At 38.4% G+C, this 16170-nt stretch overlaps 1 protein-coding gene across 4 annotated transcripts in view; it reads right to left on the bottom strand.

Moving 5' to 3' along the window:
* Nucleotides 1-2781: 2781 nt before the first annotated feature.
* GNG2 (G protein subunit gamma 2) overlaps nucleotides 2782-16170 on the bottom strand; it is a 155940-nt gene continuing 142551 nt past the window's right edge. For all 4 annotated transcript variants that reach the window (XM_055537645.1, XM_055537646.1, XM_055537644.1 and 1 more), the window contains one exon: nucleotides 2782-3237. In XM_055537645.1, coding sequence (XP_055393620.1) covers nucleotides 3109-3237 — 129 coding nt within the window. In that variant the 3' untranslated portion in view covers nucleotides 2782-3108. The remainder of the gene's footprint in view (nucleotides 3238-16170) is intronic.

The raw sequence follows: 16170 nt of genomic DNA, 5'->3' as shown, positions 1-16170 counted from the left end.
ATGAATCTGAAAATTCCATTTATTAAAACAAATACATTGTCTATGAGGGGGTGAAAGTGTACACATCACATTCAGGTTTTTCTGCTTTAACATTTCTGTATTTCTCTCTTTGAAAGATATACTCCATAGATCTTATATAGGAAAAAATGTGAACAGTTCAAGGGCTGGGAAAACATTAATGTATATGTATAATAATTCACCATTGCCAGGAGCAGCTAGAAGCAAATATTAAAAAAAAGAGTACAAAAAATCCCGTAAGATAGCCTGCTTGATTTTTCAAAAATTTTTTTGTGATTATAAGTATACAGAGAAATGGTTTAAAATTTTTCCTTGGTAAGCAATCTCTTTCAAATATTATGAGCAAAGTTAGCCTCAGTTCAAAGTACTTATTCACAAGCTCTGACTTAAATAGCACTTGGTTTAAAATTGAAAGAAAAAAAGAAGAAAGATTTAATACTGAGGATGATACAAGATTGGTTTTTTCCTTAATAGAGTTTGCATTCTAAGTAGAGGGTTATTATTACTGTTTAATGAATTTCATGGCAGATTTTCATTACTACCCAATATATACATAAATTAGGGCCTTGACTAATTAAGCTAAGCTTTCCTATTAGTCACCCCTTAAGATAAAATTATGCTGGTGAAAATGATTGTTAAATTTCTAAAAGAATTAAAACTCATTAGAGGCATAAGTAATCAAAAGATTATTTCCCCATTAACAAGTAAAAATACCAATAAGTTAAAACTCATATAAAAACTCTGGGATTATAATTCCCTTTTATAGGACATGAAATTATGAATGAGCCAAACATTTTTCTTAAACTTAATTTCAGAATACCTGTGTATTTTCTGCCTTCTTTCTTCTTTAATAAACAAGGTCACATGCAGTTTGACACTTCCTTAACTTTTAATTAACAGAGCTGTATTCCTATGAGTTTTAATTCCATTTTAACTGCTCCAAAGATCTAGCTTTACATGAAAATATAGAGACTCCTTCTGAGAAAAATAAATGGTGTGGATTATAAAAAATATCAGGGTCTTACAATGATGCTTTAATCACCACCAAAGAGTGCTTTATTCACACTTGTTTTTATGTGAACACATATTCAATTCATATTTTGGCTTATTTTAAAAATATGGTTGGGTTTTAGTTGATTCCACAGTATTAGTAAGCCAATGGTACAATACTATAGTTTAACACTCTGCCAGGGTTTTTCCCCCACTATAATCTTCATCAGAGTCCCACTGACTGTAACAAAATCCAAAAGTCTGAACAGAAGTATTTGGTTACAGGAGTGCATTCATGAATTTTACAATGTCTTAATAGTCTCCCTGCCCCCCCCCCCCCCGATATGAGTTTTAACTGAATTTATTTATTGTTTTACCCTCATCCCCATACGAGAAGCTAAGCAAAGTGTTTATCAAGTTTCTTTCAAAATCCATTCCTGGGCAGATTTTTATTTTCTTCCTTCCTTGCCCTCCTTTTTTTTTTTTTAATGGGAGGAAGAGAATGAAAAGAGAATAAAATTAATTCAGAAATCGTCTTTTGGAATTTCAAATTAAAAAAAGAGTTGTAAGACAGCCCTCATCTGCCTAGAAACAACACTGAAAAAACTGAGAAAAACTTCCAAGTTTCCCATTTCTGGTGGACTTGAGCCACAAAGAAAAAAATCACTTTCAACACATCTCTTGGGAAGAGAAAGCTAGAGCTGCAAGGAAGTTGTAAACAAAGGCAGAGAGACTCTAACCAACAAAGCGGAGAACAAACACAAAGAAAAGACTCTATGGAGAATTTAGGTGAAAAACAAAGGCTATCTCAGTGGAAAAAAGAGCCAGAACTGCTTCTGGTGGAGCTGCTTGGGGTGGCACCTTCCCTTCCTCGCTGGCATGTGAACAGCTGGATTCTCAGAGTGGATTTGATTTGGAGTCAAGGGTTATTCCTCTTGATACTTGAACAAATGAGGGCCATGTTTTTTCTTAAGAAGAGCACAGAAAGCCTTCTTCACTCCAGAATTTTGGCGACTCAGGGAAAAAGGGAATTTGCTCTGACTCTGTGACCACAGCACTTCCCAACTCAAGGTGAATCCGTGCTTCTGATGCTTGCTGCTACCTGTGCTGCCCTGGATCCTGGTTCAAATCAAAATGCTTTGGATTCTGGAAAATACGTTGAAGAAGCACTGACGCCTCTGTTAACTAGGAGGTATTTTAGGCATGGCTAAGGCTCTGAAGTCATCTCAGTTTTCAAGATACTGAGTCTTGTCCTCCCTAGCTTTATTTCTCTTTTATTCTTTTTCCAAACTTTATAGTAAAACAACAAAACTTCTGAATGGATGTAACATGGGGACATTTTCATGCAGTATTACTCAAAAACTGTCACAAATATATGAAAGCACCAGTCACAACACATGATTTACTTTTACTTGCAGAATCAAAGCTATCATGTACAAATGTTAGGAATAGTGATCAAAGAACACAGACAACCGGCATTTGTTGTTGTTATTACCAGGAGGATAAACCACGGGGAACACCTCTCTAAACCCTTTGGGTGCTCATCCTTTGAGTTCAGTCTTACAGACAAATCCAGCCTATCTCTTCACTACTCTAATGGAGAAGGGTGGAGGGAAGGGTAGGGGAAAAGGGAAAAAGAAAAGAAACAAAGACAAAACATCAACGCCATTGAACCGAACCACGGCTACACTGGGCGACTCAGCTTGTCAAAGGGTATTCTAAAGGCAATATTCATTCCAAGAAGGTCATACATATCTGAGCTCAGGACAGCTGTCTGTTTTAATTTTTATTTTTTTAAATATGAAGCAGAAACATAAGGTTTGGGGAGGGATAGCAGGAAAGAAATGACATCAATTTTATCTTTACATATTCCCCTCCTCTAGGCAGTTCTCCAGATATCAGATCTCTTAACTTGGGGTGTGGATCAGCTTTCATACTCATAAAGGGGACCAGTTCTTTAAACATGCATAAGCCTGGAGACTCCAGGATGGTTCTCCTCCCTCTCTTTAAATGCTGTGGACTATAAAGGCGCCCACTTTGCTAAAAACTCTACATCAGTGTCCCTGGAGCCCCGAGGCTCCTCAGGTTCCTCCTGAAGACTTAAAGGATAGCGCAGAAAAACTTCTTCTCCCTAAATGGGTTTTCTGAAGCCGGAACAGGTGTCAGGAGGGGATCTTCCTTGGCATGCGCTTCACAGTAGGCCATCAAATCTGCAGCTGCCTTGGACACCTGGAAAAGATGACAAAAACAACCAAAACTTTAGATGAGGTGTCGATGAAGGTGCTGATGCAGGCTCAGTGAGTCAAGGCTCAGACTTGGGTGTCCACGCTGCCTGGGTTCAAGTGAAGCAAGATACTCATCCTCAAAAGCCACTGTTTCCTCATCTGTGAAGAAGGGAGTTGATGATCTTGACCTCACAGGGCTGCTACAAGCAGGTCTGGGATTAGAGTGAGGTGAATGAGGCACTGAAGGAGGCATTCATGGTCAGGGTCAAGCAAGCATCAACCTTGTATTTGTCCAGGCATCTCCTTAAATTCTGTGCCCCAGGCAGGTTGCTTGCTTCCCTCATCCCAGTCCCAGCCCTGGCTGCAAGGACTTAGGAGGTAAACCACATACATCATTTAGTGCCTAGAACACTATAAGCTTTTCACACAGGCTATCCATTATTATCATTCTGTAGTTGTGTCTCTCTGCTTCAAAAATTGAGCTAGGGATGCCTAAAGCCATGTTGATTTCTTTTTAACAAACACATGCTGCTGCTGCTAAGTCGCTTCAGTCGTGTCCAACTCTGTGCGACCCCATAGACGACAGCCCACCAGGCTCCCCCATCCCTGGGATTCTCCAGGCAAGAACACTGGAGTGGGTTGCCATTTCCTCCTCCAATGCATAAACACATGAGAGGTATTATATATGTACTCACGTAACTTCATATATATGATAATATTATATGTAATGTATTACACATATTATATGTGTTACTTCAACCAAGCATCACACACTTTAAGGAATTCCACTGGGAGGCTGGTCAGTGATCTCAGTGATGCTGTCATTTCTCTCATCTCTGTAGCTCCTTGTTGAATGTCTTCTGGAGTACCTTCCTTTGATGAGCTTTGATAGTGGCAATTTTCACTACTGAAGGGCAATTTAATATGAGGAAATAAGTTACAAGTCATTCGTAACTGCATCTTGGGCCTAGGTGGATGATGATCTACCCGGAGAATGCCATCTGGGGGTCAAAAACCATAAAGTCAAGAGTCAGTCTCTTACAAGATGTAATACACTTGCTCTAGAAATCAATACAAACATTTTCCCACATCAGTGTACTACTAGAACAGCAACTCAAAGTGACTACTGGAAGATAGTCCTCTCTAAGAGTGGGGAGACAGGATTATTTCTGAAAAGATTCATTGCCCCTCCTACATGTGGGTTATACATACCCAACAAAGGCATCAGACTTGCTGAGACATAAGCAGAAGTGATATGAGTCACTTTGGGGCAGAGACTTCAAGAACTAATGCATAGTTTGCCATCAAAGTCTTAAACACAACTGATTTTTGTATGTTGATTTTTTAAATCTGCTACTGAGTTCATTCATTAGTTCTAACAGGTTTTTTTTTCTTTTTTGAAGGGGTGACATTATTAGGATTTCTCTACGTAAGATCATCATCTGCAAACAGAGACAATTTTACTTTTTTGGTTTCGGTTTCAATACCTTTTATTTATTTTTTCCTTCCTGGTTATTCTGGCTAGGACCTCCAGTACTATGCTAAATACAGTCATGAGAGTGGGTAACCTTGTCTTGCTTCTGATCTTACCAGAAAAACTTTTAATCTTTTACCATTGAGTATGATGTCAACTGTGGGCTTGATATATATGGATTTTATTATGTTGAAGTGCATTCCTTCTATACCCAATTTATTGATAGTTATTAACATTAAAGGATGTTGTATTCTGTTAAATTTTCTCTCATATCTAATGAGATGCTCATGTGATTTTTATTTTTCATTCTATTAATGTGATGTAGCACATAATGTGTTGTTGAGTTTGGTTTGCTAATATTTTTGTTGAGAATTTTAGCATTCATATTCATCAGGGATATAAGCTTACGGTTTTCTTATAGTGCCCTTACGTGGCTTTCGTATCAGGGTAATGCTGACCTTGTAAAATTAATTTGGAAGTGTTCTCTCCTCTTCAGTTTTTTGGAAGAGTTTTAGAAGAATTGGCATTAATTTTTTAAATGTTTGGTAGAATTCACCAAGAAAGTCATCTAGTCTAGAGATTTTCTTTGGTGAGAATTTTCGATTACTGATTCAATCTCCTTACTGGTAATTGGTCTGTTCAGATTTTCTATTTCTTTTTCAATGATTCAGTCTTGGTAAGTTACATGTTTCTAGAAACTTATCCATGTCTTTTAGATTATCCAATTTGTTGCATTTAATGATTCATAGTAGTCTCTTATGATCCTTTGTATTTCTGTGATATCAGTTATAATGTCTCTTCTTTCATTTCCAGTTTTACTTATTTGAGTTTTCTTTTTTTTTTTCTTAGTCTAGCTAAAGGTTTGTCAATTTTGTTTAACTTTTCCAAAAAATAGCGCTTAGCTTTGCTGACTTTTGTCCTTCTGGTCTTTATTTCATTTATTTCTGCTTTGATCTTTGTTTTTTCTTCCTTTCACGAACTTTGTGCTTAAAATTGGTTCCTAGTTACTTGAGGTATAAAGTTAGGTTGTTTATTTGATACCTTTAAAAATTTTTTTCTTAACACAGGTGTTTATCACTATAAACTTCCCTCTTAGAACTCTTTTTGCTGCATCCCATGTGTTTTGATATGTTGTGTTTCCTTTTTTTTTTTTAATTTGTTTCAGGGTAACTTTTAACTTTTCTTTTTATTTCTTCTTTGATCCATTGGCTGGTTGTTTACAAGTGTGTTTTTAAATTTCTGCATATTGGTGAACTTTCCAGTTTTATTCCTGTTACTGATTTTTAGTTTCAAACAGTTGTGATTGGAAAAGAGTCTTGGTATGATTTCAACCTTCTTAAATTTGCCAAGACTTGTTTTATGATCTTTCATTTGACCTATCCAAGAGAATGTTCTGTGTGCACTTAAGAAGAATGTATGTTCTGAAGCTGTTGGATGCAACGTCCTATATATGTTTTAGGTTCACTTGGTGTAAAGTAGACCAAGTAGAATTCAAGTTCAACATTTCCTTATTGATTTTCTGTCTGGATGATCTTCCCATTGTTGAAAGTAAGGTAGTAAAGTTTCCAACTATGATTGTATTATCTGTTTCTCCGTTTAGTTCTGTTAATATGTGCTTAATGTATTTAGGCACTCTGATTTTGGATGCATATATATTTATAGTTGTTGTATCCTTTTAGTAAATTGACCTATATATCATTATATAATAAACTTCTTTGTCTTTTGTTATAAGTTTTGGCTTAAATCCTCACTGTTTAATAGGCATTACATTGATTATTAAAGTATTTTTATTGTGTTTCTATTTTGTTACAGACATTAAGTTTTCTCTACTGATCTGTTATCCTCCTTTTATAGAGTAAAAATTGCAGGAGTGGTTCAATGTCATATAGCAAAGTATGCTTCAGAAAAAGAATTTGAACATTAATGTTTAGCCATTAAGCCACAGCTATCTATATACAAACAACTCAAACAGCCTTCTACATACAAACTACTCAAATGCAGGGCTAGCTCCAAAGGTCAATTGAAATTCTTTGTGCATCTTTTTGAAATGCTATTATGACAGAATGAAAGGAAACAGCCTGTTCTTGTCTTAGCTCCTTTAAATAAAAGCCAAGAACAGACTTTTAGAATCTCAATTACTTTTATTGTTTTGGTTTTTTAATTGTTTGAGTCATAGTCATTCTTATGCAAGCAGCAGAGACTAGACAATAGTAATGTCTAAAACTTCCTTGTTAACAAGAGCTACAGCAGTGTCCCTACTCGTGTGCAATGCTCACACACAAATGTGCAGCAGGAATTTTCAGTCTTTTAATGGTACAGAAAGCACTATACTGGGCAAAATTTAACGTATTATTGACAGAGGAATTTTTGCAGACGCTAATGCCTGTGGCTGGTGATTTGTTATGTAAGGGAAGACTGAAACATCTCTGGTCTATAACATTTGGATAACAAGAGATGAAATTAATATGTCTCTGGTTAATAATGTGTTAATAGCTTAGAGTTGCTCAGATCTTGTATTTGAACACTTGATTCTGAACAATTTCCTTCTGAAAATATATTATGTGTTTTATCATGTTTCCTCAATTAGATTGCAATCTCCTGTGGGTGATGGTCCAATACAATGTCAGAATCCTAGCAGTAATTAGAATAATGGCTAATATTTATCTGCCCTTGATACATGTTACTTTACACACAGTATTTTATTTAATCCTTAAAACAACACTATAGGTCACAAGCTATTATTATTATCCTCACTTTTAATATGTGAAGCTGAGGTTTCATCAGGTGTTTGCCCTAGTTCTCACAGCTCGTGAGTACCACAGTCATGAGTCTTAGTGTTCTTGACTTCATTTTTAGGAATGCTCTTTCTTTCTAATTCTTAATATTATCCTTTATCCTTACCTTTCAATGAGTTACAGCAATAGCCTGCCTGGCAAATCTTCTGGCTTTCTAACCATCCCTGCTAACATTTCTCATAGAGATTCTTTCACATTTCACATTCCTAGGCCTAGTTCTTCCATGAAGATTTCCCCAATAACTTTAGGTAACCTCTTTCTTTTCTGTTCTGTTGATTGTTCCTACTAAAATATCTTAAATTTTAGAGATGATCAAGATGCAGAGTACGTGGACCTGGAACTTATCTCCCATCACAAACACATCAAAAATACATCTACATGTGGCACTGAAAACTAACTGGAAACTGGCAAAGTCTCCTATACAACCAAGGCTGAAAGAAAGATCTACACAGGATTGGGTAGGAAGGGAAGAGAAGCAATCAGGTCAGGACCTGTGGCTCAGGCAGGGGACTCAGAAGAAAAGGGAGATTACAGGGGTAGAGATCCTCCCTGGGGAATAAATGGTTCAAGCTACATATTACAGGCATGAGTCCTGAGGTCTGGCCCAGTGAAGACAAGCTCCCTTGACTGGTTGGATGACTGGGAGGACTAACATGAGGGCTGTGGGAAGCCCAGACTCTGTCTACTTGGGAGGAATGCATGTACGCACTCACTTTGTCCTGAAGCAGAGTGGAGAGGGCTGATTGAAATTGCATTGGTGGCTGGTTGGTTTCCTATGACTGCCCCAGAGCACCCCAGCTTGAGCTGAGTGAATGTTCCAGCCCTGCTTAATTCATGTCATAGCTCTACACTGGAGTGAGGGCTGCATGACAGAGAGAACTCTGCTCTAAGACGCAGAGGTGGTTCTGACCAGAAGCGCTGTGTGAGCAGGGCAGGGGCAGCCATTACTGGCCCTCTCACAGGCAGTGCATCAGAAGCAGCCTTGAACTCTAAGGCTGGACCACAGCAGCTTGTACCCTGACAGATGTAGAGAGCCCAAATGGGCCCCTCTTGCTCCAGCACTGCTCCCAAGGGTGCTGGTGCTGGGATAGGGGACGGTTCACACTTCAAGGGAATAGAGCCCGCTTGGACCTGACCCTCAGAACTTCTGCTCCAGCAACTTGGAACCTGCCTGCACCCCCATTAGGGCAGTAACAGCCATTGAGCAGGTGGGAAGCCCTGGCTTCCCCCTCGCCCTTCTCCTCTTTACCTCCAACCCTACCCTCCTTCCAAGGTGACAGCTGCCAGAACACCCTGAGGAAAGATGTGACTTGTGTTTGTGCTAAATCCAGCTCTCCTACCAAAGCCATTGAGTACACGCACACTGTATAGGGATGCTCCCATAAAAACATCTCAGATTTGTCCCCTTTTTGTCACCTCTTCTGAAAATGCCTTAGTCCAAGACTCCATCTTCTTTTTTACAGTTACTGAAATAATCTCTTAACTAAAAATTTCCAAGGGATCTTTTATAGACTGAATGTTTGTATCTCCTCCCCACACTCCTAATTTATGTTGAAATCTAATCTCCAATGTGATAGTGTTTGGAGTTGGGGCCTTTGGCGGGTGATTAGGTCATGAGGGGCTTCCCTGGTAGCTCAGCTGGTAAAGAATCTACCTGCAATGCAGGAGACCCCAGTTCACTTTCAATTCCTGGGTTGAGAAGATTCCCTGGAGAAGGGATAGGCTACCCATTTCAATACTGTGGCCTGGAGAATTCCATGGACAGAAGAGCCTGGCAGGCTACAGTCCACGGGGTTGCAAAGAGTCTGACATGACTGAATGACTTTCATTTTCATTTTTAGGTCATGAGAGTAGAGACCTCATGAATGGAATTAGCCCTCTCTTATAAAAAGAGACCCCAGAGAACTCCCTTGCCCCTTTACCCATGTGAGGTCATAGAGAGAAGATGGTCTTCTATGAACCAGGAAACAGGCTCTTACTAGATGTCACATCTATGGTACCTTGATCTTGGACTTCTAGCCTCCAGAACTATGAGGAATAAATTTCTGTTGTTCATAAGCCACCTGCTGCTGCTGCTAAGTCACTTCAGTTGTGTCCGACTCTGTGCGACCCCATAGATGGCAGCCCACCAGGCTCCACAGTCCCTGGGATTCTCCAGGCAAGAACACTAGAGTGGGTTGCCATTTCCTTCTCCAATGCATGAAAGTGAAAAGTGAAAGTGAAGTCGCTCAGTTGTGTCCAACTCTTAACGACCCCATGGACTGCAGCCTACCAGGCTCCTCCGTCCATGGGATTTTCCAGGCAACAGTACTGGAGTGGGGTGTTATCGCCTTCTCCGTCATAAGCCACCTAGTGTATGGCATTCTTTTATAGTAGCTCAAATGGACTAAGACGGGCTTGAAGAACTGAATTCAGGGTGTGGTCTGTGAAGTTCAAAGATAAAAAAAAAATGACATTGTTATTTTCACCAATCTCAAATGGAAATCTAACGTATCTTTCCATTATAGATGTAGACAATACAAGTAGCATTAACAGTTTCTGTGATTTAGTCATCAATAAAAATCAGACATTTTCCATCATATTAGTTAGTATAGATATATCAACATTTTATGTTCTTTCATTTTGTAAGTACATACCCACTCTTATATCCTACCTAATCAGTTAATAAAGAAGTATATATGTTTAACTGTATCACAAAAGTTTTCCTAAAAATATTCTGACGAACTATATTTTAATATAATTCATTGCCTTTGTAATTTAAAAACATTCTGAGAAGGAGACCATATGCTTCAGCAGCCAGCCAAACAAGTTTAGGGGCACAAAAAATTTTAAGAATCTCAGCTGTATATAACTTCTCTTTTACAACTGTGCCAGGAGTAGTATTCTCCATACTGCAGCTAGAAAAATAGTTTTAAATATAAATTGGCTCATATCACTCCCTATTTAAAACTTTCAAGAGCTTCTCTTGTACTTTGTAGAAAGCCAAGACATCCCAAAAACAGCCTGTGGGTCCTGCCTACTTTTGCCATCTCTCCAATTTCACATGGTAGCATTTTCCCCTCCCATACCAGTCTCCTCTAATTCTGTGAAAGCCCCAAGTTCTTTTCTGCCTCGAAGCTTCACACATACAAGTCCCTGGAACACTCTTCTCCCCATCTCCTCACCAGGCTGGCTCCTCCTCTCTCTTCAGAAGTCAGTTGAAATATTGCCTCTTTGCAGAGTCTTGACTGATTATTTCATCCAGTAATGATGAGGTCATCACTTTCCTCACCTATTCTGTCTCCCCACTCTTTTCCTTCATGGAAAAACACTTATCACAATTTATAATTACAACTCTCGCTTGTTTATTTGATGTTTGACATTTCCCTTCAGGCATTTGGCTTTCTGAAGGTAGGAATCACATCTATTTTATTCACCACTATGTCATCAGTGCCAGCACACAGGAAAGACTCAAATAACTGCTGAAAAAGTTCTCAAATATAATCTTAATCAACAAATACTCCATTCAAATAATATTTACTGAGTACCTAATATGCTAGTCACAGTTCTGGAAGGTTGAAATAATTAGGGAACAAAATAAAGATTCCCATCCTTGTAGAACTAATGTAGTATTCTAGACTTCCAATTTTGACTATGATGGAGGAACAGGGACTAATTAAACCCTCCTGCTTTAACTTAAAAACTGGAAAAAAAAAATGAACAAATGTTTTTTAAAACATTAGACAGTAGGCAGCAGAGGACAGTTATCCCTGAGAGAAGGGAGGCAAGACAAGCCCCATGTCCCAGCTTACTGCTTGAAAATATTTCTAGGCCACAGCACAGGGAGGGGCTACCCAAACAGATTTCAGAAACCTCCTTGAGTTGATGAGGGAGTGACAGAGAAGAAAAACCTACACACACACACACACACACACACACACTGGAGAGAGAGGGAGAAAGAGAGCAAGCACGCACTCTGGAGGCCTCCAGAGGATTCCTTTCAAGTCTTTGGCTGAATACTGATCAGCACATATGTGGGAGAAAACTGCTTGAGACTATGAAATGAATTTCAGAAAGGATCAAGTGAAGTAGTCCCTGGTGATCACACGGGGCTGGAGTAGTTTGTGTCTCTACTGGACAGAGTAGAAAGATCTCATACACGTAGGGGATTGATGAGTTTTAGGAAGGGTATCTTCAGTAGTGGTGCCAAGTAGGCCTTGACTAACGGCTGAGGTGGTTAGTCACCTATCAAAGTTTAAAAGAACAGATCAAAATGTTTCTGAGTTATTTAACTGGACCACAGAACAAAACCTCCAAATATTTAAAGACTACAAAAACTTCCAGTATGCCACACACACACACACAAAATAATTCACAAATTGTGGAATATAATAAAAAAATCCAGGCATACAAATAAGTAGGAGAAAAACATATTCCATAATGAGGAAAAAATTAATACAAATTAATTAATCCAAAAATGAGAAAAAGATGCAGAATTGACATAAATGATAAAATAAATAGATAAGGATGCTGTTTAAATAGCTATTGTAAATATTGTCTACATGACCAAGGAAATAGAGGAAAGCAAAATATGATTAAAAGAGACATCAGTTCAGTTCAGCTCAGTTCAGTCACTTAGTCATGTCTGATTCTTTGCGACCCCATGAATTGTAGCACGCCAGGCCTCCCTGTCCATCACCAACTCCCGGAGTTCACTCAGACTCACGTCCGTCGAGCCGGTGATGCCATCCAGCCATCTCATCCTTCGTTGTCCCCTTCTCCTCCTGCCCCCAATCCCTCCCAGCATCAGAGTCTTTTCCAATGAGTCAACTCTTTGCATGAGGTGGCCAAAGTACTGGAGTTTCAGCTTCAACATCAGTCCCTCCAAAGAAATCCCAGGGCTGATCTCCTTTAGGATGGACTGGTTGGATCTCCTTGCAGTCCAAGGGACTCTCAAGAGTCTACTCTAACACCACAGTTCAAAAGCATCAATTCTTCGGTGCTCAGCCTTCTTCACAGTCCAACTCTCACATCCATACATAACCACTGGAGAAACCATAGCCTTGACTAGACTGACCTTTGTTGGCAAAGTAATGTCTCTGCTTTTGAATATGCTATCTAGGTGGAAGATATTAAAAAGGCCCAAATCATTTTTTTAGCAATAAAAAGCACACTGGATGGAATTAGCACCAATTAGACATTGCAGAAGAAAAGATTAATGATGAACTTGAAGACAATAACAGGAACTCTCCAAATAGAAGCACAGTGAGGAAACAGATTGAAAACAGAGACCACTGAGCTAGGACACAACATCAGGAGCCTAATAATCATACAACTGGAGTCTGTGAAGGAGAGGAGAACTATAGTGTGTGGAAGAAAGGAAAGAAAAAATAATTGAAGGCATAATCACTGAAAATGTCCAAATTTTATAAAAACTATAAATCCACAGTTTCAAGTAACTCAGTACCCAAGCAAAGAACCATGAATCACACTACACCAATGTACAGCATAATCAAATTGCTTATGTAGTGCTTGAGTAGAAGGATGGAGAGAACAGAAAATAAAACATAATAAATAGCTATGGAGGATGTTAGATGATAGTCTGTTTTATAAGAAAATAAAAAGTACAGCAGGGTAAACTACAAAGAAAAAAAATATCTTTATATGCAGAGACTTGGAAGACACCACCTTAATCAAGTAATTAAAGTTCATACCACCAGTAAGTGACAATTTGAAATCATGTATCACTGACAGAAGGAAGCAGTGAGATGGATATCCCACCAGTTCCCTGATATTAATGTCAAATTTCTGTTACTTTAATTAAATCATAAAGAAACACCAGGCAAACCAAAATTGAGTGACACTCTATAAATCTGTATAATCTTTATAACTGTCAATGTCCTAAGAGTCAGGGACATCTGTGCCTGACAGGATAGGTAAATACCACCCATGATTTGGAACTGGGTTCTTTTGCTAAAAGGGACATTATTGGGATTATCTGAAATACTTCAATGGGGTCTGAGGAGTAGAAGGTGGTGATACATAAATGTATAAATGTTAATTGTACATAATGATTATATTATGAATATGTAAAATCATGTTTTTACTTATAGGACATGTTAAAGTATCCAGAGGTAACAGGCACCTGTTGGCAACTCTTCTCAAATGGTTCAGGGGAAAACAAAATTCTTTGCATCGTACTTGAAACTCTTCTGTACCTTTGAGGTTATTTCCAGAGTAAAAATACTTTTTCTAAAGAAAAGAGAAATTATAAATACTGAGTATGAACAACTTTCTCAAGAAGTTAAGCTTCAAAGCAGAGCAAACAAATGAGGCAGTTGCTAGAGGACGAAATGAGGGGTTCAGGAGAAGAAATTTAAATTTTATATAAGATGTACAAATAACACTATATTTGAATGATGATGGAAATGATGAAATCAAGAATCAAAACTGGCGATTCAGAATGAGCAGCAAACTGCTGGAGCATGTCCCTGATAAGGGAGATGAGATCTATTGTGCAACGAAGGAATTTCCTTTTGATACGAGCAAGCATCTCCCTGGATTGATAGCTGCTGAAACCCAGCTACCCAGGCACTTCACCCAACTGGACTGGGCCTGAGAATCAGTGAGAAAGGGAAGGAGGGCTCTAGGCAGTCCCAATAAAAACCACCAGATTATAATCTTGGGCTCTGAAAAACAGGAATCTACTCTGGCAGACACCTTTACAGCTCTGAGTAGTAGAAGTTGCCAGTAAGAATAAAAACCAGACCCAAGAATTTAAACTGTAAGTAAGGCTTGAGTAAATTCCATCTTCATTACATCCTGAATCCTGAAACACACCTTAAAATTAATGCTGCAAAGTGCTTGCAACCCACTGACGGGTCATCACTGCCTGTGCCCATGGACAACTGCCTATGTGTTAAGGGTATCAATCATTCAATCACTCCTTCAGTTGTATTGCCTGCACTATTGGAGCCATCCAGGATTTACAGTTTCAAACTGACTCCTAAAAGGACTTCAAAGATCACACTGGGATGGAGCCTTAGAACGAGAAGTTATCCTGAACATTGAATATTGCCTGTTATAAGCCTGGCAAGACAGCTGAAGGCAAAAGAAACTGTAACACCTCTGGGAAGAGATCATAAAATTTTCACACTAGAGAGACTGACCTGCACTTGTTTAGAGAGATGTTTTTACTCAGGTCAAAAGCTGTTGGCTACAGTAAAGGCTTTATCATTCATTGAACTATCAATATGTAATTCAAGTAAGGGAAAATTTAAACATCTACTTTGATCCTTAGTAAATGCAGAAGTGTCTGTATTCTTCCCTGTGTTTTGGAATTATACTGAGAACACAACAGTCGGTATGCTGAGCAACATTAGGAATGCCAGAAATGGAAAGCAGCAGACCACCATGATGTCCCGTACCACCAAGGCGCCCACATCACTGCTGGTGGGCAGAGGTGAGTCTAAAGGACCTCTCCGTTATGACTGCGGAAAGCACCCGGGATCAAACTTTGTTTGTGATATTAGAGAAAGTAAAATTGTATGAATAAATACCTAGCATTTTGAATTTGTCCAATAAAGTGTAAATATTCTAAATAATCTTGCCCTCCCTGTTTGTCCAAGGGGATATTAAACAGATGATACACATCAATAGGATTTTCTTTTAAAAAAGGAAATAAAAGAATTAATTTTCAAAACAGTCATCAAGAAAAGTACATGGTATTTACTCAATTTAATTAAAAAAAAAAAAAAGACATTCAAAATTATCCAAAGTAGTTATATTTTGAAGAAGGAAGTGCTTCCTCTGGCCTGAAAACTAGGTTATTCAGAAAAATTCATTTTCTAGGGATTTTGAATTATCAAGGTTTAGCGGTGGGCTGCCGTCCATGGGGTTGCACAGAGTTGGACACGACTGAAGCAACTTAGCAGCAGCAGCAGCGGTACTGCTTCTCTAGCTCCCACGTACAACGCACAAGGCTAAGAATATACTTGGTGCTTATTACCATTGACACCACAAAAATACAAAGGATCATAAGAGACTACCACAAGCAACTATATGCCAATAAAATGGACAACCTCAAAGAAATGGACAAATGTTTAGAAAAGTACAACCTTCCAAGCCTGAACCAGGAAGCAACAGAAAATATGAACAGACCATTCACAACCACTGAAATTGAAACTGTAATAAAAAATCTTCCAACAAACAAAAACCCAGGGCCGGATGGCTTCCCAGGTGAATTCTATCAAGCATTTAGATACAAGTTAACACTTATCCTTCTCAAACTCTTCCAAAAATTGCAGAGGGAGGAATATCCTCAAACTCATTCTATGAGACCACCATCACTCTGATGTCAAAACCTGACATAATATTACACAAAAAGGAAAATTACAGTCCAGTATCACTTAAGAACATAAATGCAAAAATCCTTGATGGAAAACTAGCAAATAGAATACAATAATACATTAAAAGGATCATACACTACAATCAAGTGAGGTTTACATCAGGGGTGCAAAGTATATATATACAAATCAATCAATGTGATACACCATATTAACAAATGAAGAATGATGCAAAAAATTGGGGATGAAAATGAGGAAAAAACCTATATAATAGGAATTAGAAAAATCAGCCCTTTAAATCAGAATTCTTTCTAAAATGTAAATTTTGAAATTGTCTTTAATTG

The sequence above is a fragment of the Bubalus kerabau genome, chromosome 10 (assembly GCF_029407905.1).
Source record: "Bubalus kerabau isolate K-KA32 ecotype Philippines breed swamp buffalo chromosome 10, PCC_UOA_SB_1v2, whole genome shotgun sequence".
Lineage (NCBI taxonomy): Eukaryota > Metazoa > Chordata > Mammalia > Artiodactyla > Bovidae > Bubalus > Bubalus kerabau.
Note: the sequence above shows the minus strand (reverse complement) of the source record. Positions and strands in the feature narration are given on the sequence as shown.